The 25,773-nt window shown below is 41.7% G+C and overlaps 2 protein-coding genes across 2 annotated transcripts; both read right to left on the reverse strand.

Annotated features, from left to right (window-relative positions):
- Window positions 1–121: 121 nt before the first annotated feature.
- LOC145495210 (uncharacterized) lies at window positions 122–3,283 on the reverse strand. The gene is made up of 2 exons (XM_081474796.1): window positions 3,099–3,283; window positions 122–2,491 (listed from the first exon to the last, which is right to left on the reverse strand). The coding sequence occupies exon 2, from the start codon at window positions 1,456–1,458 to the stop codon at window positions 220–222; it is 1,239 nt and encodes a 412-aa protein (XP_081330922.1). The 5' UTR covers window positions 1,459–2,491; window positions 3,099–3,283; the 3' UTR covers window positions 122–219.
- Window positions 3,284–8,197: 4,914 nt separating this feature from the next.
- LOC145495205 (epoxide hydrolase 1-like) lies at window positions 8,198–25,429 on the reverse strand. The gene is made up of 4 exons (XM_081474789.1): window positions 24,127–25,429; window positions 19,385–19,551; window positions 9,843–10,095; window positions 8,198–8,699 (listed from the first exon to the last, which is right to left on the reverse strand). The coding sequence occupies exons 1-4, from the start codon at window positions 24,864–24,866 to the stop codon at window positions 8,450–8,452; spliced, it is 1,410 nt and encodes a 469-aa protein (XP_081330915.1). The 5' UTR covers window positions 24,867–25,429; the 3' UTR covers window positions 8,198–8,449.
- Between the last annotated feature and the right edge of the window lie 344 nt (window positions 25,430–25,773).

The following is a 25,773-nucleotide window of genomic DNA, read 5'->3' on the forward strand; positions in this document are numbered from 1 at the left end:
TCGTTTTCCGACCGCTGGTTAAGGGGAACGAAGACCCTGGGAACGAGATTCATCACGAGGAAAAGGTTGTTGTTATTCATCGTGGTAGATGCAATAATAAAGTGTGTTATCGTTTGTCTCACGATGTAGTCACTTGAGATGTAGATCGCGACGTTTCGACTGCTTACTGCTAGTCTTCTTCAGGCGATAAGGTCGACTGATTGCACGGTATCATTTATATCACAAAGGTCGGCTGTGATTGGTGCATTTCGATCCTCCTATTGTTCCATTATTCCGGCGAGTAGCTGTTCCCTCAGTGGTCCGCTGTTGTACCGTTCTCCTGTTGTTGTGTTTCTTGATCGTGGGTATCCATGCTTCAGGAATTTCAATTCCACTATCCCTGTTGATGTTGTTAGGGTGAAGTCTTATGTGAATAGCTTCCTTGACCCTACGTGTGTACCAGTGAGGATCTCGATCAATAAACTTGACCTCATTCCAGATAGGATAGTGGCCGGTCTCGTGGGTGTGTTCAGAAACGGCGGAGGTCTGGGTTCGGGCGAGTCGTATATCCCTGTCGTGTTCTTTGATCCTCTCCTGCATAGATCTCCCTGTTTCCCCGATGTAGACTTTGCCGCACTCACAGGGAATCCTGTAGACAACACCATCTTGTTTAGCCGGGTTGACGGTGTCCTTTGGTCGCACTAAGTGTGACCGAAGTGTCGTGTCGGACTTAAAGACGGTGCGAATGCCTTGTTGTTCTAGGCAGCGGCGGAGAGACTCCGAAACTCCTTGGACATAAGGTAAAACGGCGGTGGATTTAAATTCCGCGACAGGCTCTCTTCTTGGGGTTGTTCGTGCCTTTGTGATCTTCTGTACAAAAGAGGAGGGATATCCGTTAGAAACAAGTACAGATGACACATGTTTCTTCTCTCCAGCGATTACTGATGGTTTGGTGACGAGACGTTTAGCCCGGTCGTACAGACACTTCACAATACCGCGCTTTACTGAACGAGGGTGGTGTGAATCATACGCTAGGTACTGATCAGTATGTGTTGGTTTCCTGTAGACACTGGTGGTAAGGCGGCCATCAGGTTCTCTGTAAACTGACGTGTCGAGAAAGGCGATCTTGTTGTTGTTCTCGATCTCCATGGTGAAACGGATTGATGGTTGTTGACTGTTCAGGTGTTGTAGGAAGACGTCAACTCTATCCCGATCCAGGATGGTGAAAGTATCATCTACGTAGCGTTTCCAGATCTTAGGCTTGCAAGGTGCGGACTCTATTGCTTGCTCTTCAAATATCTCCATGTAGAGATTAGCAATAACCGCGGATACAGGGCTCCCCATGGCTGTGCCGTCTCGTTGTTCGTAAATCGATCCGTTGTACTGGAAGTACGTAGATCTTAATACGAAATTCAAGAGGTCCGCGATTTGAACTGGTGTAAGTGTCGTGCGGTCAGCCAGGCCTGCGTCGTTCTCCATTTTTTGTAGCGCGGCTTATACGGCGCCCTCGATCGGTACGTTGGTAAACAGTGACTCTACGTCGAAAGACACCATGATCTCGTGGTCCTGGATCTCTTCACTGGCGATGGTGGAGGCGAAGTCAGTTGAGTTCTTCACTGTGAAGTTCGAGTTACCTGCAAGAGGAGATAATACGTTAGCCAAGAAAGCAGACAGATCGTATGCAAAGGTGTTGACACACGACACAATTGGCCTAAGCGGTGTGTCGGCCTTGTGGATCTTCGGCAAACCATAGATCCTAGGTGGTTGTTTGTGTCGAGGTCTGATCTTATTATAATCCGCCTCTGATATGTGTCCAGTCCGTTTCAGGGTTAGCAGCTTCTCAGATAGCTTCCGGGTCAAGCGGTCTGTCGAATCTTTGTTGAGCAGCTGGTACGGTCCGGAATCAATTAGCGCTGACATTTTTGCGTGGCATGTGTCAGCGTCCAGGATTACGCTAGCGCGTCCTTTGTCGGCCGGAAGGACCATGATTGAGTTGTCCTCTTTTAAGCTTTTAAGAGCCTCCTGCTGTTCCTTCGTGATGTTGGGCGTGGGAGGTTGTGCCTGTTGAAGGATGGTGTTGCCTGTTGAAGGAGATTCATCACGTTTTGTAACTGAGATACTACGCGCACTCTGATTGGTCGCTTGGTTCGATTACCAGCCGCTGTTCGGGAAAGGAGCCCGCGCTCCTCCCCCGCGGGGAGGAACGTAGACCGGACACGAGAGAGCGGCGGAAATCGAGCCTAATTGGTCAACAGAGTTTCCGAACCGACTAAAACTCAAAGAGCTCTGAGAGCCTACTTTTGAATGCAACGCCTTTGCCTGATTCGACATACAGTCAAACCTACATGAAGCGGACGCAGACGTGTTTCCGGCTGTCACTTAGTTCCGCCGAAAAATAACGTCTGCGAACCCGAGCCAGGAAACGATTTCTGTGACGTAATGACTTTTGTTCTTCCTTGGCCAATCAGATTCCATGATAGAATGAAACTCGAGTGCTCCTCACAGCGAATTGCTGGTTTTCAGTGTCACGCAATTCAAAATAGATCAAAATAAAAATCAAAACCGGTCAATAGATTAAGTCCAGAATCTGGGAAATGAAAGAAGGTAAATATGCAAAGACTTTCGCCAAAATTCTGGTCACAGAAATTTTTCTTATGCGAGATACGCGGAGAAATTTTTTACCCAAATTTATAGAGATTTGTATGGAGACGCCATGCTGGTGCCCATCCGTATGGGCACCAACATGGCGGCCGGAAACCAACAGAAACATCTGTCACTGAGTTTTGCTACAAAACCGTGAATTTATCCCTCGAGGAACTCTAAAATACTAAAATAATACTTTTTCTAAGACATGAACTGTTCAGATAGCCAAGTTCCCCGAAATAAGTCACTTTTTTAACCATCATGTCAGGTCTCTAGGCCGTCATGTAAATGCCGCGTCACGCAAACGCTTAGAAATTCTAGCTTAGTGTATCACAAAACCAAGAACCCATTCGGAGCCAAAATTTGTATGAATATTAGTTTTTAGCCGCTCCTATACATCATTAAAGTAAAATCTGAGGAAGATCAATAGTTTTGTAGTTCGAATTTTAGTGACGTCATGTGAAAACCAGCTATACCTCGCGCAGTAGTTCTGGGGTTATTTGAGCTAAACTGTGATTGGCTTAGAATTCCCACGTCAGAGAAATCGTTTTCTGGCTCGGGTTTGCAGACGTTATTTTTCGGCGGAACCAAGTGACAGCCGGAAATACGTCTGCGTTCGCAGGCTCACACTCACGGGACCCGCGCTAGAGTCCGCTTAATACAGGGTGTCCGTTGAAAGCAGGTTCCCTCAGAATTCGTCTTGAAAGGGTGAAATGGCATTCTCCTAAACGGTCGAAACCTCTAAAATATCGTATTTCCATGAACAATGTCAAGTATCTGAGGTAACAGTATCTATATCGATCGGATTATGGGAAGGTTCACAAAATCAAACAAGAACAAAAGTTTTGTTAAAAAAAAACCGAATAATAAATTATCCTATTTCTGTGACAGCTCTTAGTCGGCAAACTTAAATTACCGATCTATTAAAACGTGGACAAAAAGAAAAAATGCATCCTTTTTCCAGTGTCCGTTTGATACAGGTTTCTAACAATAAAAATGACCACAAAACCAAGTTTAACCTGTCCGCGTCCGCTAAGTATAGGTGTCCGTTGAATACAGGTATTTTTTTTTTACAGTAAATGTGGGAAAAGAAAAAAATGGGACTTGCCGCTTAATAGGAGGTGTCCGCTTACTATGGGGTTTGCTTAATCGGGTTTGACTGTAGTAAAATTCAGCAAATGAATAAACATGGTCATTCGATTTCCTTTGTTTGTGTCCTCTGAACCTCACTGCCAGGCTGAATTTTTATATTTCGAAAACGGTCTTTTCTTACTAGCCTGCGAGCTGGCTCACATTGGAGCACAAGCGCGCATTGGAGCAAAAGCGCTCGCGGCGTAGCTGCGAGCGCGAAATTGAGAGAAAGTTAGCCTGCTCTGATCTCTTAGATTACGAGTAGTCCCTCTTTCGCGCGAAATCCTGGGGGCGAGGAGCGCGTGAAAGGAGGGACTACCGCCTAAGCCAGGAAATTTGACCTTTCACGGCCGAGTGATTTTTCGGTGTATGTTTTCTCATCTTGAAGTCCTCTTGTTATCGCCTGTTGTCAATATTCCCGGGTGATATCCTAAATAAAATTGCTCTACCCTGGGATCTACTCTACTCTTCAAGTAGCGAGGTAAAAACATGTCGTGAGAAGTATATCTTCGTTCAGCGAAACTATCAAAGAAGTCCGGTTTCTGGTGAATGTCCGGTTTCAAGCGAAATTCCGGTTCAATCTTTCAAATGGACGCCCTGGAACGGCAGAAAGACCAAGCTAAGTGAATTCATATTCACTGAATTGTTCTTGGACGATGCTGTTGAGCGGCGAAATCACTAACACGCTCGCAGTCGGGTTGGTGGTGGAGAGCTTTGTCAAACAAAACACTGGATAAATATAAATCTTTCCAAAGCCTGTTGGCAGAATCGCAAGAACATCACGGCTTGCGAAGCGCGATTCCAACGCTTCGATTTGCTCCAGTTCCAAAACATTCTTGTAAGACGTCGCACGTATCTCGAATGTTGACAACGCGTTGTTAACACTCCTAAATAAGCCAATCATATTTTTGCGTTGTGAGAGCAACACATAATTCAAACTCCCTGGCTTAGGCGCAGGCGTAGGATTTCGCGCGGCTATTTTTTTTCTCGCGGTTTTCTTTCGCGTCTCGGACGCACGACCGATTAAGCGAAAGAGGAACCACTCGTAGTCTAATGAGTACAGGTGAAGTGTATAAACTTTGAATGAGTTCGGTAACGTAGTTGGGGGAACGAGTCATGCTAGAATACGTCGAGCACTAAAATATCACATGGACGGTGGATGAACTTGGAAGACACTGAATTTGGAGGTAATTTATTTTCGTCTTTGTGCGGTATTTTGGATGTTAAAAAGTATTTCTGTCACATGACCGATCAGCCAAGTATTCTGAATTGAATTTGATTTACAGCAATGCAAAATGATTTCAAGTTTCGTTGACATAAGCCCGAGCTTATATTTCATCTGCATCAGGTTTATTAATGGTTTATGCAAGTTTATATTTAGACATGTTTAAATCGACCGGCTGGAATTGACTACCGTGGTTTGCTTTCCAGTGCCATGTTTTTTTGTCATCAGATAAAAGGTCATTGACCGAGGCATCAACATCCATCTGCTCTCTCGATGAAGATGATATTCCCGCCGCTTGGCTAGGTTTGTCTTGTGAGAGGTTTGACGGTTTATCGTCGTTAAAATCACCCTCGGTGACCTCCTCCTCACACACATACCTCTCAAGAGTTTGGGTTGGGGAATAGCCGAGAATAGCCTTGTTCCATAGATTTTTGCAAAGCAATGACCTGAGCGCTCACCATGTCTTCATCGTTTTGGCGGGAGTCAATTATGGCCTTTTTCCCATCTTTGTCATTGCCGCGTTTCGAAGGCTTGGAGCGTTTCTCTCCTGGTACCGGGTGCACCAGCACATGAATTTCTTTCGATGTTTTACTAGGCGAAACAGGCGGCATTATGTGTGCAAAAACCAAGTTTTTGCAGGAGAGACAAGACAATCCGTTCACCACGAAAGCAACAACGTACTGAGATCAGGCAGGCGCAGTGCCATCTCACGTGATCCCTCTGGGGTGACAAGGTGGAATCTACCATATACGGCTAAACATACGACCAGTGGCGTCCCAACGTAATTAAACTCGGTTCCAGGGCTCGAACAGTTTTTGGCTTGAAAAAGTCAATTTCAGCAGCAAAAAAGCGTATTTTCCGTAAGTATTAGCAAACATCAAGCCATAATGATAATAATAATAATAATAATAATAATAATAATAAAATTTATAAACACTCTTTTTCCTTGGCCATCGTAGCTTTAGAAGAAACAAAACACAAACCGCGGTGATAAACATGGAACCAAAACGCATGTTAAACAAAGTTAATTTCCTTGACGTTTCGTATGTACAACATACATCTTCGGAAGTGACCGTTAACTAGATTACAATCGAAATTTAAACGCGAAGAAAAAGAAAAAGACTGGTATCTAATAACATGTAACAAGACTAATAGTTAATAACAAACAGATGAGTCTGCCGGAGAGAGAGAAAAAAATTACCATAATAATAATAACAATACAAAATGTTAGTAAAGAAAAAGTTTTTCACTGCCAACGTTTTCATTCAAGGCTGGCTTTAAATTGGTTCCATGTTTATCACCGCGGTTTGTGTTTTGTTTCAATTAAATTTATATAGCGCTAATTATATAAAATATTCATAAGCACTTTACATTTTAAAATATAAAAATATTAAATATACATATTTATAAAAATTTAAAATATAAAAAGTAGCGTTACAAATAAAAAAAATAGATAAAAGTAATAAAACTTATTACTGAATGTTATAGTCTTTCCTGAACAAATATGTTTTTAGCCGGCTGTTTTTTAAACTAGTAAATGTTTGGCGCCATCTGACTTTTTCCTGATAAGATCTGAGATATAACGAGGAGCCACACCGTTTAACGCCTTGAACACAAATATTAAAACCTTAAACTTTATTCCAAACGCAACAGGTAGCCAATGAAGGTCAATTAAGTAGTGGGTGATATGATCAAATTTAGATACTAGGCATACAAGTCTTGCTGCAATATTAAGAATTTTTTGTAGGCGGTTCAGTTGATATTGTGGCACTCCAGAGAGCAGTGAGTTACAGTAATCTAGGTGCAACGTCACAAAGGCGTGAACTAAAATTTTAGAAGCCTCAGTTGAAATGAACTTCCTACGTTGCCTGATGTTGTAGAGACCCTTAAAAGCTTTGCTGCAAATGTTCCCAATAAGAATATCCATTGCCATATGCTCATCGAACCAAGATCCTAGATTTCTAACACTCTTAACAGGCTCGATAGATGAGTCACCAACCGTGATGGAATTTACATTTATCTTCGAAAGTTGACCACGAGAGCCAATAATCAAGAATTCAGTTTTAGAATCGTTTATCATAAGACGATGAGTGACCATCCATGTACGAATATCAGCAATGCACTTTTCGATAACATGAACTGCCCTGTCCTGGCTGTGCTGCGAATCTGGTTTGAACGAGAAGTAGATCTTAGTGTCATCCGCGAAGGCGTGGGCGGAGGGAAAGTGGTTTTTAACAACATCAAATAACTTAGACGCATAAAGGAGAAATAAAACTGGACCCAAGTAACTACCTTGAGGCACTCCACAAGTCAAGTTAAATACATCTGATAGACTATTGTCGATAAGGATACGTTGTTTCCTTCCAGATAAGTATGACTGAAATCACTTAAGAGCACTGTCCGTAACGCCAAAGCCATTTCCCAAGATATTCAAGAGAAGAGAGTGATTGACTGTATCGAAGGCGGCACTAAGACCCAAAAGTACAAGAAGCGTAACTTCCTGTTTATCCATATTCAACAAAATATCGCTTTGAACTTTAAGAAGCACAGATTCAGTGGAAGAAAACCGGCGATATGCAGACTGGTAATCAGGTAACAATGCATTTTCATCACAGTGACAAAGAAATTGATCGACAACAGCCTTCTCGATAATCTTTGAAATAAACGGAAGGTTACTCGCTGGTCTGTAGCTCTTAAAGTCAAAATCGGATCCTTTCTTCTTCTGCAAAGGAATCACTTGGGCGGTCTTCCACTGATCAGGGAAATACCCCTCAGATAAAGAATAATTAACAATAGCTGTGATCATAGCAACAAAAGCGTCAATACACGATTTCAAAAGCCACGTCGGTAGAGGATCAAGCTTACAGGTCGCGTCAGAGGATCTTTCAATTAACTGCATAACTTTGTTTTTAGACAGCGCAGTGAATTGTTCCAATTTGACTGAAGGACTTGGGCGATCAACACGTGAAGGAGCCTCAACGCAAATACCATCAATGTTCTCCATAGTCAAATTAATCTTCTTGATGAAAAACTCTCCAAAATCATTCGCCAGACGGACAGGGTCAGTTTATTCAGGAAGGATAGGTCCAAAACCCCCACGGCAGAGTGACATAATTATGGGCATGTTGTTTTTAAACTATTAATCTGTTAATAAAGCTTGTTGTTGTTATTGTTGTTTGAAAGCATAAAATTGGGCAAACAAAACAGGACATAAAAATTTCTTTTCAGTAGGACTTTATTAGAGTTGATCATTGTAGGAACTAAAGATAATCTAGGATTTACTCCTACACAAGCCTGAAATTTCACTGTTTCAATGAAAGCCGAAGCGATTTTCTGCAAATATATTCTCAAGAGAACATTATACAGAATGAATGGTAAGTGTAGCAAATTCAGAGACTCAGTAATGTCATGTAACTATACAGGTAATAAAAATCACAATAGGCAGCTCAGGATTGTTTCCTTGTTGACTCTTTAATGACTTGTAGCTTGCTTCAATGGCTGCTCTTGTTTTTTTGCTGCAATGCGCTTTTCTACCTTTTCAACAAACTGAATGACATCGTTACTAAAGATCTCAGGTTCTTCAAAGGCAGCAAAGTGCCCACCGCGAGGCATCTCTGTGTACTGAACCACATCAAGGAATGAATTGTGAATCCAGGGTTCTGGGACGGGAAAAAGTTCATGTGGAAAGTCAGCAAATCCTACTGGAACCGTAATGGGAATCCTATAAACAACAAAAGAAAACATCAATAACGGACCACAAATACCGACGTTTCAAGCAAACCTAAACCACCCTGTGTGTCAGCCGGCAACCTCTGGTACGCGACCACTCTTCAAAAATACCCAATTATTCCCAGTCTATAGCTAGAGACAAGAGACTGTGATCAGAGTGCCTTGCCAAAGACCATCAGCAATGTCAGGGCTGCTACGTTGAAAAGCTCCAACGCATGTAAGTGGCACACGACAAGGACACTATTTAGTAATTTTTAGTCATCTTTTGAGTGAAGATTCACCCTGAAGAGTAAGAAAACGTTAGGTGATTTGGTGAACATTGTAACAAATATAATCCTAACAACAAGCCTCCATTTAAAGAAGCATATCGATAACAAAGACAGCGCATTTTCAAATGAATTGTTATCGAGCATAAGGAGAAAGCCCAGGGCCAGTCTCGTGCCACTATTCAGCCTCCACAATGCGCTGTAGTTATTATATTCGAATCCAGATCAAGATGCGTAGCACGTACAAGCGTACCGTGTTGCAGTTTCATGAGCTGTGGAAAATACTGGAAGCCGCTTCCGTTGGAATGCGGCTCTACTAACCAATTACGTTCGGTAACCGGGTGCACAAGCTGCACATGCATGCCCGGCCAAACAAACTCAACATTTCAACGCAACAGATTGCAGACATTGCAAAATTGTTGCGCATAGCATGTTGCACGCGTTTGACCAGCCTGTTGCAATATGTTGCAAGATATAGTGTAACAGGGTGCCAAACGTAGGCAACAAGTTATGAGCAACAGTGCTGCAATACGTTATCTCAAGATGTTACATGCGTTTGACCAGACCTCAACACAGGCTTCACCAAATTTTCGAGAACAGTTTGTTTGAAGAAATCATATTTTACGCTGGTTTGTTTGGTTCAGCTACACGCAATTTTTTTCCACGGATAGTTTTGCTATTAGCATTTGAGTAAAGCCGGACATGTTGCCAAATTCAACATGCAGTAAATCCAGTGTTGATCAACGAACGTAGAAACTCACATCTCAAGGTTCGACACTTCCTACACGCAACTCGTAACACCAACTCGAAGAATACCTAGTCCCAACAAAAACTAACGCTATTTTAATAGAGAAAATTTCAGTTTTCACCTTAATGCAGAACGAAGTTCATGTCTGTGCATAGCTTCATAATAGAGCCTCATTGAAGAAGCAATTGAATGTGTTATCCAGTAGATCATCACATTTGTCAACAGTTCATCCTTTGTAAAGCAGGATTCCAAACAGAATGCAGTGTCACTAGTCAAATTACAGCCACTCCACATTGCAAACTTCTCCACTATGTATGCAGCTAGGCCAGCAGGGGAGTCATTGGTTGCTAACGCAACGGAATGAGGGCGCGTTGCTGAAAACAAACAGGACAACACATCATATGATATCTCTGGTGTCATTTCACATCATATCAGTGACTAGTGTTCTCTCCTAACTCCAGCCTGCGTAGCTTGGCGGCTTAAGCAATTTTTTAAACAATTTGAGTGCGAGCGCACAAAGCAGTTTAAGCGATTTGAACTCAAGCACACCCCGGGGGTGGGGTACTTCCAGAAACGTTGGGTGGGGGTGTGCGGCCCTCTTCCCAAAGCCCTTACCCTATTTATGACCAAAATCTGCGTTTTTTGCTACCTCATTTATGACCTGTCCAAAAATTCGATAGCCTATTGTTGACCGTTGCGGCTGACACAGTTGCCCCAAACAAAAGTTATGAGGGGCTTTTTTTGACGGTTTTATCGATAAAGATGAAAAGGTAGCTTCTTCTAAGAAACATACCCTATTTAAAACCAAAATGGCCAAAATCGATACCTTATTTATGACCAAAACGGCTGAAGAACCCTACCCTTTGGGGCTGCACATACCTATATAGCCCATATAAGGGAGTACCCCTCCCCGGGGGAGCGCACAAAGCGGCGAAGCCGCGAAAACGAGCGGCGAAACCGCGAGGAACCGCCTGCCTGGATTACCCGCATTTTTTATTGCCGCCCCCTATTACATAATTGGACAACCCGATGACAGGTTTTGTGAATCGTATTAACACAGCTGATCAGAGCATAGATCGTAATAGGAAACTTCCAGCCAACTTGGCAGGGAGAAGTCACTGTGATACTGTAGAGTCTATCAAAACACCGGTCAAAACAAAACTATCCGATGTGGTGCTCGATGGCGGCGAAGGGCAAAGGTCAAGGGAGGAATCGAGACGATAATTGATTGATGTGTTAGTCTTCTGATCCAATGGCAATGGTCCGTGCGCCAGCGTACTGGACTAACAAAAAATGCCGGTCATCCGTGCAGGCGGTTTCTCAGTTGTCTTTCTCCCAGGCTGCTGTGTGGCGCTCGTTATCGCGGCTTCGCCGCTTTCTTAGCGCTTAATTGCTTCAAAACCGCCAAGCTACGCAGGCTATCCTAACTCCAGTTTCTGCACCTTGAGTTTTCTTCGTTATTTAACCATTTTTCTCTCATTAAAGTTTGCCCTGAGAGCACGAAGTGCACTTAACAAATGAACGTGCGAATATCGACCGTAGTAGAGGTGACAGAGACAACTCAGTCACCACACTTGGTAAAATTCACACAAACAATGGCGTATCCATTGTATCGACATTGCACGCCGAAATGTTCAGGTTTCCATCACAACGCTCCTTGATAAACGTTAATAGCATTACTCTAGCCAAACAGTTGAATCCAACGCTTGGGAATCCGCAATCCAAGACTCTCTTGGATTCCTTTACATGTGGCGAGAAAACACCATTCGCTCTTTCCATTATAGAGGGGGACATGGGGATTTGCGGTGTTGCGGTGTTGATGTTTTTTTCAATGCGGTGATGCGGTGAATAAAATCTCAATTTGCGGTGTTGCGGTGATCTCAAACCCTACGGTGTGCGATGTTTGTGTTTTTCAGGCTGCGGTGTTCGGTGAAATGAAATTGTTTGCGGTGCTAAGTTTTTTTGATCTACCTTCCTCAAACCTAAATTTGACCTAAAATTGGGTAAGTAAACTTCGTTAATCGATGCTAATTTATGACAAACACGTACCATTGAGGTAAATAATTTGTAAAAAAGACAGACCATCACTTTCTATAGACCGTTCGCGTTTTTACGATAGGTCTTCCCTTGATACTATAAACGCCAAGATGGCGGCTGCTAGGAGCTTCGGGTCTCCAGTCTTTGTGGCGTTTACTGTGGTATTTTGTCATCTTATATTTTCTGACCTACACCAACAGCTCACTAAGATCACTGCACGGCCATTTATGGAAAACCAGACTTCTCCATCATCGTGCTCTGAGCGAAAAGTTGTTATTCAACTTGGTCATCTCATAAGAGCCTCTTTGGCGAAGCACGGACTCCGAAGATCTCGTGTGGGTTTTCCAAAATGGTCGAAGCATGGCCAGACAACGTTACTAGTGGCTGGACACGACCCACCCATCGACATTACTATCTACTCAGATGCGCCTACGAATCCTGGCCCACAATACGGGAATAAGATCGAGTCTTTACCTACAAACAGTACAAAGACGAAACCAAAAGATCGGTCGCGCCATTATTCAAATTTGGTTCAAGTTCCATTGACTGCACCGGCAATTGTTTACAACAATAGACCACAGCTAATAAGGTGTTGTGTCTTGAATGCCCAGTCAATTAGAAACAAAGGGCCTGACTTTGTTGACTATGTTTGTGATTCTAAAGTCGACATTGCTGTTATTACCGAAACCTGGTTGAAATCTGCTGATTCCGCTGCTAGGATTGCTGCTACACCGCCAGGATATCGGCCTTTTGATCATCCTCGCCCAGACAGAAATGGTGGTGGCACTGGTATTTTGGCTCGGGACTCGCTTGTTGTTAAACAAGCTAGAGCGGGTATTTGTGATACCTTCGAGTACTCTGAGTGGATTATTGTGTCCGGCTCTGCGCGTCTCCGCCTAGTTGTCATCTACAGGCCGCCCTACTCATCAAGTCATCCGCGTACTGTGGGTATGTTCGCCACAGAATTCGCCGAGTTCCTAGAATCGTTTGTCATGACAACTGAGCCTCTTGTGATGGCTGGTGATTTTAATATCCATGTTAATATCAAGACTGACAACGACGCGGCTAACTTTTTAGACCTACTGTCATCGATGGGCTTACATCAGCATATTGACTTTCCTTCTCATATCTCTGGGAACACTTTGGATTTGCTGATATCCGGAACTTTGAAGTCTAATCTTATACAAGATGTCCGACCTGGTGCCTATTTCTCTGACCACTGTTTAGCACTTTTCACTATAAATATTTCGATACCTCAACTCTCAAGAAAGAAGGCTACTGACATAACAGCATTTATGGAGGATTTGTCTGCTTCAGGATTGTACCAGGACCCACCGTCTGAGCCTGCGAAATTGATAGACTGTTATAACACCACGCTTGCTGGATTACTCGATCGTCATGCGCCGCTAAAAACCAAAACTGTCACGGTTAGACCCCAAGTACCTTGGTACTCGGAGGAAATCCGTGAGGTTAAGAGAGCACGCAGGCGCGCCGAAAGGAGATGGAGAACTACCAGGTCTGTCGCTGATCTCGTTTTATTCAAACGACAGAAACACCATGTTATGCATTTGAAAGAAGCAAAATCAGCTTTTCAAACGGATTTTATCAGCCAGAATTCTGATAACCAAGGCAAGTTATTTCGTGCTGAGAAAAACCTTCTAGTGGAAAAGAACTCGTTATGCTTCTCGGACTATACGGACAAATCAGCGCTTGCAAATGACATTGGGAAGTACTTTGTGCAAAAAATCAGCCGACTGTGCGAAGAGCCTGACCAGGGTTATGTCTCAAATGATCAGGATTATGTCATGGATGACAGTGTTGTAAATAGTGACTCTATAATTCCTCCGACTCGTAACAACAACAACAACAACAACAACCATTTATTTGTACTCACAATTTATAAAATAATTACAATAAACATTAAATTAGTATAGAGTACTGCCTGCCCAAAATAACCATAAGGGCTAAAAAGAATGGGCAAACATTGAGTTACATAGATTATTTATACAGTTATCGGTCGGTAACACACTTACACACACACTCACAAATATAAAGATACAAACAGAATGGAAACTTACAGCGGAACAGAATATATCCTTAGCCGAGGATGATGTGCGTATGCTCATTGTGAACTCTAAATCAACATCCTGTTGCCTCGATCCCATACCCACGCACTTACTGAAGTCCTGTAGTGAACCACTTATTCCGGTGATCACCAACATAATTAACAGCTCGTTGGAATCGGGAATTTTTCCTGACAGCTGGAAAGAGGCTGTGGTCATACCACTGTTAAAGAAACTGGGACTCGAATCTCTCTTCAAGAACTTGCGTCCTGTAAGCAACTTGGCTTATATTTCCAAGCTCACTGAGCGCGCAGTATTCAATCAGACATACGACCACCTTGTCCGGTCCGGTCCGGTCCGGTCTCTATCCGCTATTACAATCGGCATATCGCCGGTATCACAGTACGGAGACAGCGTTGGTGAAAGTTGCTAATGATATTCTATTGAATATGAACTCGCAGCGTGTTATACTACTTGTCCTCTTAGACTTAAGCGCTGCTTTTGACACCTTGGACCACGCGATTTTGCTAAAACGCTCGACCACTGATTTTGGTATAGGCGGGAAGGCTTTAGAGTGGTTCTCGTCGTATTTGTCGGGACGCAGCCAGCGTGTTTTGTTTGAGGGGGCTACATCTGATAGCTTCGATCTGCGTTTTGGTGTCCCACAAAGCAGCTGTCTCGGCCCGCTTCTGTTTGTGGTTTACGCCTCCAAGCTTTTTGAGATAGTACAAGTCCACCTGCCGAACGACACGCAACTTTACTTGTCTTTTAATCCTAACAGGCCTATGGATCAAGTGAAGGCATTGGAAGCTATGGAGCGATGCATTAGTGACTTACGTAAATGGATGTACCGGGACAAATTAAAGATCAACGATGATAAGACTGAATTTCTTGTTATCGGATCGAGACAACAGTTGCTGAAACTTAATCACAGTTCAGTCCGTGTTGGCATGATCGATATTAAGCCTGTTAAGGTAGTGCGTAATCTAGGCGCCTGGTTCGACTCGCATTTTTCTATGTCGACCCATATTTCTAAGTCTTGTAGTGCGGCATTTTTCTGGTTACATAATATCAAGAGAATAAGCCACTTTCTGCCTAGGGATAAATTAGAAATGGTATTGCATGCCTTCGTCACAAGTAGAATTGATTATTGTATGGACTACCGGACTGTGAAATAGCTAAATTGTAAAGAGTACAAAACGCTGCAGCTAGGCTGCTCGTGTCATGTAAAAAGTATGACCATATTACGCCCATTTTGATAAATTTACACTGGTTACCAGTAAGATATAGAATTAATTTTAAAATTTTATTACTCACTTTCAAAGCCCTCTATGGCATGACACCTAGTTACATCATTGATTTAATTCATATTAAGACTATTACACGCTATTCGCTGCGCTCTACTGAAGGTGTTTTATTAAAGCATCCTTCGGGGAGAATGAAAAAGTCATCTGGTGACAGATCCTTCAGTGTGGCTGCGCCCCCTCTGTGGAACGCTCTTCCTGTTAGCCTCCGCATGATCAAATGTATTTCCACTTTTAAGTCTAATCTTAAAACGTACCTTTTTAAATTAGCTTTTAATATTTCTTAAATATGTATATATAAATAAATGATGTAGTGTGTTTTTTTAATTATTATTATTATTTTTTTTTAATTTTATTGTAGATTTTTAATACTTGTATAGTTTTAACAATAAAGATTAGCGAAAAAACTGAGCAACGACGTTTCGGTGTCATCCTGGCACCATTTTCAAGTTAAAAAATATTTGTGCGAAAAGTAAACTAATTTATACCAATGGTAGAGGTGCGAAATTGAATAAATTAAGATTAAGATAGCTGTTCAATGTTCATGTTCATTCCAATGAGGTGTCAAACACTGGTAATGAGTTCAGTGTCTGTTCAAAGCCTAAACAAATACTTTTGCGCGAATGGAGTCTGACTGTGTGTTAAGGCTCGGTTTCTTCTTGTGAATCCACAACATTTCGTGGATCAAGCAATCGAACTTTCCCTGACATTTCTTTAGGATCTTAAAGTTGTTAGTCAGGTCACCAACTGTATCAACTCGGTGTTCATTTTGAAGGTGTTTTCCGATGGCGGTAAATCGGTGTTCCTCAATGCGCTTGTAAAGATGACGGCTAGTGTAACCGACGTATTCTGCATCACACAGATCACATATATAGTTATAAACAACGCACTGTTGATTGATCAAAGGTGGTTTTGGCTCTTGTACTTTGAGATCATCGCCAATTTTACGGCTTCTGAACACCGGCTGTAGTTTGTGATCAAGTTTATTACTCAAGTCCGAGAGATGTTTCTTTACTATGTCCGCTGATTTCTGTTCTTTAAAAGGCAGGACAATGCGGTAGATATTCTCTGTTGGAGGCGTCGATCTTGTGTCTGGTGACATCACTGAATTAACGAAACGGGTGATGGTGGAGTTCACAAGAGAATCTGAGTACTTGAGGTTAGAAAAGATCAGTTTAAGGCGTTCGCATTCTGTTGAGAATAGTTCCCATGTTGAGGACAAGCGGTAAGCACGGTTTAACATGGTTTTAACTAAAGATCTTTTATAGCGGTTGTCGACATGACTTTGGTGCTGTAAGAGGAGACCAGTGTTTGTGGGTTTACGGTAAACACTTGTTACCAGCTTGCAGCCCTTCTTGCATATTTCAATGTCGACAAATGGTAGCTTACCGTTAGATGCGATCTCCATGGTGAAGGATATGGATGGATGACAGTTGTTCAAAGTCTTCAGAAAGGCTTCTGCGGTTGGTATGTCTTTCATTGTGGCTAGTGTATCGTCCACGTGGCGTCTGTAGAAGTCTGGCAACTTGTTCTCGTTTTGTAGCTTTTCCTCGATAGAACAAAGAAAAGTATTGGCCATTAGGGGACCCAAGGGAGAGCCCATCGCTACTCCATCAATTTGTTGGTAGAGTTGACCGTTAAATTGAAATAGCTGGTCCTTTGTTGCTACTGACAACAGTTCAATTAGATCAGCTTTGCTGATGTTTAGATGGTGTGTTTTGTTGAACCAGTTGTCAACAAAAGCTCTATCAGCAAGGATCTCGATGGTTTCTTGTAGTGGGACGTTCGTAAATAGCGAAGAGACATCATAAGATACTAGGATGTCAGATTCGTTGAGGCTCAGATTGCGAATCTCATCAGCGAAGGAAAATCTGACATCCTAGTATCTTATGATGTCTCTTCGCTATTTACGAACGTCCCACTACAAGAAACCATCGAGATCCTTGCTGATAGAGCTTTTGTTGACAACTGGTTCAACAAAACACACCATCTAAACATCAGCAAAGCTGATCTAATTGAACTGTTGTCAGTAGCAACAAAGGACCAGCTATTTCAAGTTAACGGTCAACTCTACCAACAAATTGATGGAGTAGCGATGGGCTCTCCCTTGGGTCCCCTAATGGCCAATACTTTTCTTTGTTCTATCGAGGAAAAGCTACAAAACGAGAACAAGTTGCCAGACTTCTACAGACGCTACGTGGACGATACACTAGCCACAATGAAAGACATACCAACCGCAGAAGCCTTTCTGAAGACTTTGAACAACTGTCATCCATCCATATCCTTCACCATGGAGATCGCATCTAACGGTAAGCTACCATTTGTCGACATTGAAATATGCAAGAAGGGCTGCAAGCTGGTAACAAGTGTTTACCGTAAACCCACAAACACTGGTCTCCTCTTACAGCACCAAAGTCATGTCGACAACCGCTATAAAAGATCTTTAGTTAAAACCATGTTAAACCGTGCTTACCGCTTGTCCTCAACATGGGAACTATTCTCAACAGAATGCGAACGCCTTAAACTGATCTTTTCTAACCTCAAGTACTCAGATTCTCTTGTGAACTCCACCATCACCCGTTTCGTTAATTCAGTGATGTCACCAGACACAAGATCGACGCCTCCAACAGAGAATATCTACCGCATTGTCCTGCCTTTTAAAGAACAGAAATCAGCGGACATAGTAAAGAAACATCTCTCGGACTTGAGTAATAAACTTGATCACAAACTACAGCCGGTGTTCAGAAGCCGTAAAATTGGCGATGATCTCAAAGTACAAGAGCCAAAACCACCTTTGATCAATCAACAGTGCGTTGTTTATAACTATATATGTGATCTGTGTGATGCAGAATACGTCGGTTACACTAGCCGTCATCTTTACAAGCGCATTGAGGAACACCGATTTACCGCCATCGGAAAACACCTTCAAAATGAACACCGAGTTGATACAGTTGGTGACCTGACTAACAACTTTAAGATCCTAAAGAAATGTCAGGGAAAGTTCGATTGCTTGATCCACGAAATGTTGTGGATTCACAAGAAGAAACCGAGCCTTAACACACAGTCAGACTCCATTCGCGCAAAAGTATTTGTTTAGGCTTTGAACAGACACTGAACTCATTACCAGTGTTTGACACCTCATTGGAATGAACATGAACATTGAACAGCTATCTTAATCTTAATTTATTCAATTTCGCACCTCTACCATTGGTATAAATTAGTTTACTTTTCGCACAAATATTTTTTAACTTGAAAATGGTGCCAGGATGACACCGAAACGTCGTTGCTCAGTTTTTTCGCTAATCTTTATTGTTAACTGTATTTCCAAATTTAATCTTGTATAGTTTTAGGTTATTTATCGTTGTAATGCGCTTTTGATCACCTGGTATGTTAAAAAGCGCACTATAAATCAATAAATTATTATTATTATTATTATCTTCAATATGCTTCGGCTGCCAATCCGAAGCTGTTTTCATTTATACGTAACTTGACAAGTAACTCGACCTCTGCCACCCGGAGTTCAATGTTCGGTGGACACGTGGAGGAGCGAGGACAGAAACAATGTGTTTATTTAGTGGAAAATTGTTGAGGTACAAAAGTATTATTTAAAGTGTTGATGAACTAATCACGGCGCTAAAAATACGTGTTGCGGTGACGGTGTTTCGTTGACTTTTCTTGCGGTGATGCGGTGTTCGTTAGTTTTTTTTTGCGTTGTTGCGGTGTTTAGAACCCCCCGATGTCCCCCTCCATTATATTATAATGTAACTGGCGGTTCAGCGGCATGTTGTGTCCAACGATTCAAAAAGAGTATACGACGATGGGCCTCATCATAGCTAAAAGCAATTCAAGCCGCAGTTAAGGGTCTTTTTAGCGAGTTACTCTAGCGAATTCCGCTGAGCTGCGAGTTATAAAATCGTATTTAAGGTTCACCAGTGAGCTATGATACCTGTGTTATAAGTAGCCCATACTGGAAACTGAAAATTGGATGTAATAAAAGCTTGCATATTCAACCATGAACCTTATATTAAAATAGTAACAAACTGTGCCAGTGAGTAGATATTTTTTTAGGATTGGGGAAGCACTGGAATAGTACAAGGTGCCGCTCAACACGGTGAGGTGAGGTATAAGGTAAGGTTTCCGATTCATAGCAGTACAACACCCAAAAATTCACACAGTACAGATTCCTTTCTAACCTTTGGCCTTTTAAGAATTAAAATTCATTCGTAACTTACAATAGAACTATTTACATGGACATGTACCTTGTATGTGGAAATAACCTCCTTCACGTAGCATTTTAATTAGCAAATTCATTACAGGGAAAACCTTCTTTTGTTCCTTCTCTGGGAAGAAGAGTTTGGCCTGAATAAATGACAATGGTCCACGGAAGATTATACCGAACATGTTCAGATGAAGCCCACGGATTTGACTGCAAAAAGACATCAAAAATAAAACAAGTAACTTAATTGACAGATCAGTGATAACATAAAGTAAACTCTGCATACCATGGACGAGTGAGTCTTGACAAGCAAGTTCTCTTAATTTTCTGAGTTTCATACATCAGCTATATATGTAAAAAAACGTCTGGAACAACCATTCCACTGTTTTTTTGTTTTTTTGTTTTTTTAAACTTCGTTTGCTGGACACCTTTTTCACAACGTACCACAAATGTACATGGCACGTTTGTAATTTGAACCCCTCAAGAAGGCATACCTCCATGGGTACATCGAGGAGTCACCACAGGAATTAAGTGCTTGCTATGGTGGTGGGGAATGTAGTACCACTTGGGAGTAGGGGTAGTGGGGAATTTTAACGATATTCGTCCCCCAGTAATAGTGAAATATATGGAAAAGAACCTCGATACAACGAAACCTCGTTATGGCGAACATATTTTGCCAGTACCCAAGTCCTTCGATAAATCGAGGTTCCACTGTACATTTCCATACTGCAAACCAACACTTGGGACATTGCAGAAGTTCAACTTGTTGGGTATTCAAGCAGGGTTTTTGTTTAGAGGCTGGAGCCCCGATGTTCCGCGATGTTTTTTCGGATCCGGTTGTTTTACATTTCATGTCCGGTAACTTGATAACAAATTTCAGATTTTTTTTCTTTTTGACTTAGCATCTTATGAACTTACGTACTAGAGGATAACAAAATAAGCAATTCCAGTCAATACTTCAAAACCGCCATATTAGCCATATTTTTTTGCTTATCAAGCAGAATATTAGACTACGAGTAGTCTCTCTTTTGCTTAGTCCGTCGCGCGCGAAAGAAAACGGCGAGAAAAGCATGGCCGCGCAAAATCCTGGGGGCAAGAAGCACAGTAATAATAGCGAAAGGGGGACTACTCGTAGCCTATCAGAATATTTGACTGTAAGAGAAATGAAGAGAACTAACGATTTTTTCCCTTGAAACCCAAAAGAAAACAAGGTATGGCTAAGGTTTAGGGCATAATGAGTCTGAATGTTTCATTGCATTGACAGCAGCCAGTAGAGAGGGTCATTTGATGAAACGGTTATGCACCTGTCATTGAAAACCCTCCCAGTCCCCCCCCCCCCCCCTTCCACCACACCCTAGGGAAACATGGGGTATTAGCCACAGAGCAAAACCCACCAAGGATAATGCCCTACATATAGCGGAGAGGTTTTCGGGTCTAACCCCTACCAACATGAGGATAATGCCCCACACACAAGGGACCTAAATTCTAAACTCACAGCATTACTTTCGGAAGTGTGATTGATATTCATTTTTTAGTACTTTAACTTTTCCAACAGGAAATGTCCAGCCATTCTCCCTCTAGCACATTCTTTCTAACAATCCTTGCACATGAAAAATAATACAACTTCACACCGCAATGCAAACTGTCACGTGCCCTCATGTTTCTGACAATTTTTTTTTGAAATATATTTTTTAAATAAGTACTAGTGAGCAGCACACAGCAACAGATCTTGTCAACTTGCTTTATTTTCTCTGACCCGATTTAATTTTAAATCTGTGAACCCTAAAACTAAACATTGTACATTCCACAGGATTTTAGTCATCTCCTGCATGTAATGTTCTGTAGGTGTTTTTCTACTGTTCATTGTTGTCTTTGTACTCTAAAGATTAGGTATAAAATAAGTTCCCTTTAGCCACCTTGTTCAAACTCCCTGACAAAGTCGCTGTTATCAGACAAAACCAGTGGGAGAAAATAAAGCTCTCCTGCTGTAAGCTGCGCAATAGTAATTATTCAAAAAATTTCAAAAAAATAAAAATAAAAAAATAAGGCAAAGCACCTGCTACCAGACTCTCATTTCAGACCACTTTCATACCGAGTTATTAAAGTGCCCTTCATGTTACTCCTCCCTGCTCAGGCAAGGCATTGGACATCACGCAGAGCAAGGGATAAAATGTACTAATCTCCCACCCCAAATTTACTGGGCCATTCCCATAAAATGTTTCAATTTCCATCACCTTACTTCCCATGAAAGTGGGTCAGTCAGGCAAAAAAAGAGAGAAAACTGACAGAGGGAGCCTGAGTCCAGGATAATGCTGTTTGAAGAAATATTTGTTCTATAGCTTTTTTTTTTTTTGCATTCCTTTGCAGTTGAGTAGGTTCATTACAAAAATCACCAATCAGCATGGTTTTCATAAAAGAGAATTTGAATGGAATTTGGGCTACGAGTAGACCTTTCAAGACCTTACGACGGGAATTTATTTCCCCCAAGTCAAGACTGCCGGCCGATCTACGATCCCTGTGCAGATTGTCCGTGGAACTATATAGGTGAAACTGGAAGGTATTTACAAACAAGAAAGAATAACATATTAGGAACAAGAAAACCTACAAAAACGCTTCAAACATTGCCACTCATGCATGGTCAAATGGCCACTCTATTTATAGACTGTTCACAGCCCTCTGTTTTCTCCTCTTTTTATTTGATCGTTTAACACGTGGATAGGATCATGAGAGAACTGGATGCCAGCACAAAACCGAAGACTTGACTGGTGGGGGGTGGGTATCGAGAAAAATTTCTTCTTCTTGCTTGCTTCACTCGCAAACCCTAGCCCCCATCCCCGCATGCTTCGAAACCATTACCTAGACAATATTCTATTCTATTTATCTATTATGAACCCCATATGAGCATCTTATTTCTTCACAAGTATCCTGTTCTTCTTATTGTATTTTCTTTTACCACAGGGACCCATACAAGCGACATGTCTGTTTGTATGTTTGAAATATAAAGAAATGTATGGGAATATTGAAGAGTTTTAATATCGTACTCTTATATCGAGTCATGTCTATGTTAAAGCTCAAAATAAACATAAACCTACCTCAGCTGTTTGTGTATTATTGTTTCTGCGAATAGTAACAGTCAACGCAAAACCCACCAAATTGCTCAAAATCGCCATTTTGAGCTGCAGAAACAACAATGCATTAGTGACTTCACCTATTGTTATAAATATGCCAACCAGAGAAGTATTGGCTAATGAAACAAAGAATTCTTTTGTTTAACATTTTGAACATTTAAATAACAAAAACAACGTTTGTAAACAAATATCTTCTTCATCCAAAGACATTGTCACGATCCAAAGAAACCTCAGTGAAGACATTAACAACTTATGTCGTTGGTTCAAAGAAAACAAACTGATAGTCAATTTAAGAGAAGACTGAGGCTATGCTCTTCGGAACTGCAAAAAGAATCAATCTTGGAGGAAATGAGCTTGATATTTCCATTAATGAGACATGTGTCAACAATATGTTTGTTTACAAGTACTTGGGCATTGACCTAGACCCAAATTTGAACCTTACATCACACTTTGATAGCATTCACAAGAAAGCAAAAGGCAGAGCTAACCTCTTAAGGTCGGCAATAGACCAAAAATGTGCTGAAACAATCTATAAAACAATGATCTTGCCCATTTTTACATACTGCAGATCACTTGGTCTTGGTTGGTCAGACACCCAAAAAAGTCTGATTAAGAACATTGAACAACGAAGTTTGAATATTATTGGTAACAGCAATCTAAAACTACCATCAGCAGAGAACTTAATTATGTGCAAAAGCAGTCAGTTTGTCTTTGACTGTCTTCAAAATAATGTTTGCACCCCTTAAGACCTACTTTGAAAGATCACTTGAAGCTAAGAACACAAGGAACAATGATTTATCAGTGAAACTACCTAAAGTTTGCCTTGAATTTGGGAAGAAGAGCTTTCATCATCAAGGAGCCAAGATTTTTAATGAACTACCAATCGAATTTAGATCCATAACTTCAAGATTTCTATTTAGCAAAAGTTTAAGTGAACATTTTTACCTTTTTTTACCTTATTTTCACTATAGTTTCTGTTACAGGACCCCTCTGATAACAGTGTTTAATAAACTGATGGGCCACCACACTATTTGTTATTATTATTACTGTTACTGTCACTGTTACTGCTACTGCTACTGCCACTGCCACTGCCACTGCCACTGCCACTGCCACTGCCACTGCCACTGCCACTGTTACTGTTGCTGTTACTGTTAATGTTACTGTTACTGTTACTGTTACTGTTATTATTGTTATTATTATTATTTTGCCTCGCAAACAGAGCTCTGCATTGATAGCCAAGTTGTAGCTTTATTCAGCAGACATAGTGCATAAATCGACCATATTAATTCTCAAAGAACCCTCTTGAGCCCAACACCTGCCATTTCCCAGAGGGTGGCCACTTAATAAGGTTCAACCGTAATTAAAAATTCTGCCTGTCAGACAGCATATCTGGAAATTTTTTTTCACTTTTCTACAAAAAGTGGTTCGGTGGGGCGATGGATGAGAAATGAAACATTTCATCGGGATGGCCATGTGACTAACATGGAGTTTGCACAATCAAAACTTCGAAAGTTCAAAGGCTAAGGTATTGCCAGCCTTGCCAGATGTATTAATTAATAATTAACCCTTAATTATTGGTTAAGTGGCCCCTTTTCAAGCTTCCCCTTAATAATGGAGGTTTGACTGTGTAATGGGTGATTCTCAACACCGATCTCACCTTGGATTCATTAGCGCCATCGCTCTTGTAATCGCACTGCCCCAATCACCACCCTGAATGTAGTAAGACTCGTATCCAAGGCGCTTCATCAGCTTGCAAAAAATGCGGCCAGCTGCAAATGCCTCAAAGCCTGGCTTATGCGGTGCCTCTGATAAACCATAGCCTGGAATCGATGGACAAATGACCGAAAATGCATAATCATCTGTTGAAGCGGCTATCAGCTTTGGGATGACTTTGTAGAATTCATAAAACGACCCTGGCCACCCATGTACCAACATAATAGGCAGCAGTCGTTGACCTTCTTTCACCTCAGGTTTATAGTGCAGAAAGTGAACATCCAGTCCACTTATTTTGGTCTTGTAATGTTTGTAAGTGTTGAGAATTTCTTCTTGTCTGCGCCAGTCGTACTTCGTTCTCCAGTATTCCACTAACTCTTTCACGTAGTCCGGGTTGATACCGTATTCCCAATCGATTCCTTCCAGGTTTTCAAAGAAGTAAGTCTTGGATAATCTTTCCTTGAGATCATTCAGAACTTCGTTTGACAAGCTGATGGAGAATTCTTTAATAGTGGTCACCTCAAGTTCGTGGTCTGTTTCTTGTCCTATGCCCCACCATTGTTTGAGTTCTAAACGCGGGGGTTCACCAACAGAAAACAAGAATCGACTAACAAGAGTGGGAATAACTGCCACTGAAACACTGGCAATAACTACGAAAACTGCACAGTTCGTCTTACAATCCATTTATGGGCGACCTGGTCTAACTTCTGCGGTAAGAATTTTCAATGACAAGTTATCACAGCCTAAATAAACAGTTCCCTTACGCCGCAGTCAGCTTGGTGCAGGTCACAGCTAGCTCGACCCAGATCATTGCGTTCACATAGTGTAACGCAATCCTAATCCAGTGTATCGAGAAGTTTTGGGAAGGATTTGTTCACCGATTTGCCCCCCCCCCCCCCTCCCCACCCACCCCACAGCAGGGGCAAATTACATCATTAACGCATGCTCGCAGTCACGTATTCGCCGTAAAGATTCGAAGTGTGTGTATCATGCTCAAAAGCATGAAACAGCTCACACAATACCATTGATATCACCGTCGAAATCGTCGTCTAGCTCTAATATAATACAGGCAACAGTGATCCAACATCCTACATTTTAAATAAGCGCGAAACTCGTTTTGCGAGTGGAAAAGAGCAAGACCGTCCTTACCCGTCGTGATCCATTCGCCACCAAGAAATATTCCTCAGCCCGGAAATTTTGGTTGAATGCGAATTTTCCGAGTAGCTTGGCAAATGGTCACGATGACCCTCAGATCTGTGGTCAGAAAATAAATTTTCCGATTTGTAGCTCAGCAAATTCGTTGTGGCCATAATTGATTGTCAGAAAACCCCAGAAAACAAACTTTCCGTGTTGTGTAACTCGCCAAAAGGCCGTGTTTTGTGGTCAAAATGGTCAAATCACCTTTTTCATTTGTGAAAACAAGATGTAAATTCGAGCAATGTAAACAAATACAAACACAGAATTAAAAAACATTTGGCGACGGGTTGCCTTGCAGGGTCGCTGGTCAAAAGTTTATTTTCTCAAGATATATTTGTTACAATGCAAGTGTTGGTAGCTTCCCACGCCCTAAGGAGTCTGCGTGGGAGAGTAA

This window comes from Orbicella franksi, chromosome 8, assembly GCF_964199315.1.
Source record: "Orbicella franksi chromosome 8, jaOrbFran1.1, whole genome shotgun sequence".
In the NCBI taxonomy this organism is placed as follows: domain Eukaryota; kingdom Metazoa; phylum Cnidaria; class Anthozoa; order Scleractinia; family Merulinidae; genus Orbicella; species Orbicella franksi.

Bases quoted from the DNA above. Each gene is read 5' to 3' on its own strand.
- LOC145495210 (XM_081474796.1), bottom strand. From the start codon at position 1,458: ATGGAGAACGACGCAGGCCTGGCTGACCGCACGACACTTACACCAGTT.
- LOC145495205 (XM_081474789.1), bottom strand. From the start codon at position 24,866: ATGGATTGTAAGACGAACTGTGCAGTTTTCGTAGTTATTGCCAGTGTT. The intron at 10,096-19,384 runs GTACATGTCCAT...GTTTGTTTTCAG, and splicing joins AGGTTATTTCCACATACAAG to CAACGCGCCCTCATTCCGTT. The intron at 8,700-9,842 runs GTGAAAACTGAA...TGTTGTTTATAG, and splicing joins GAACTTCGTTCTGCATTAAG to GATTCCCATTACGGTTCCAG.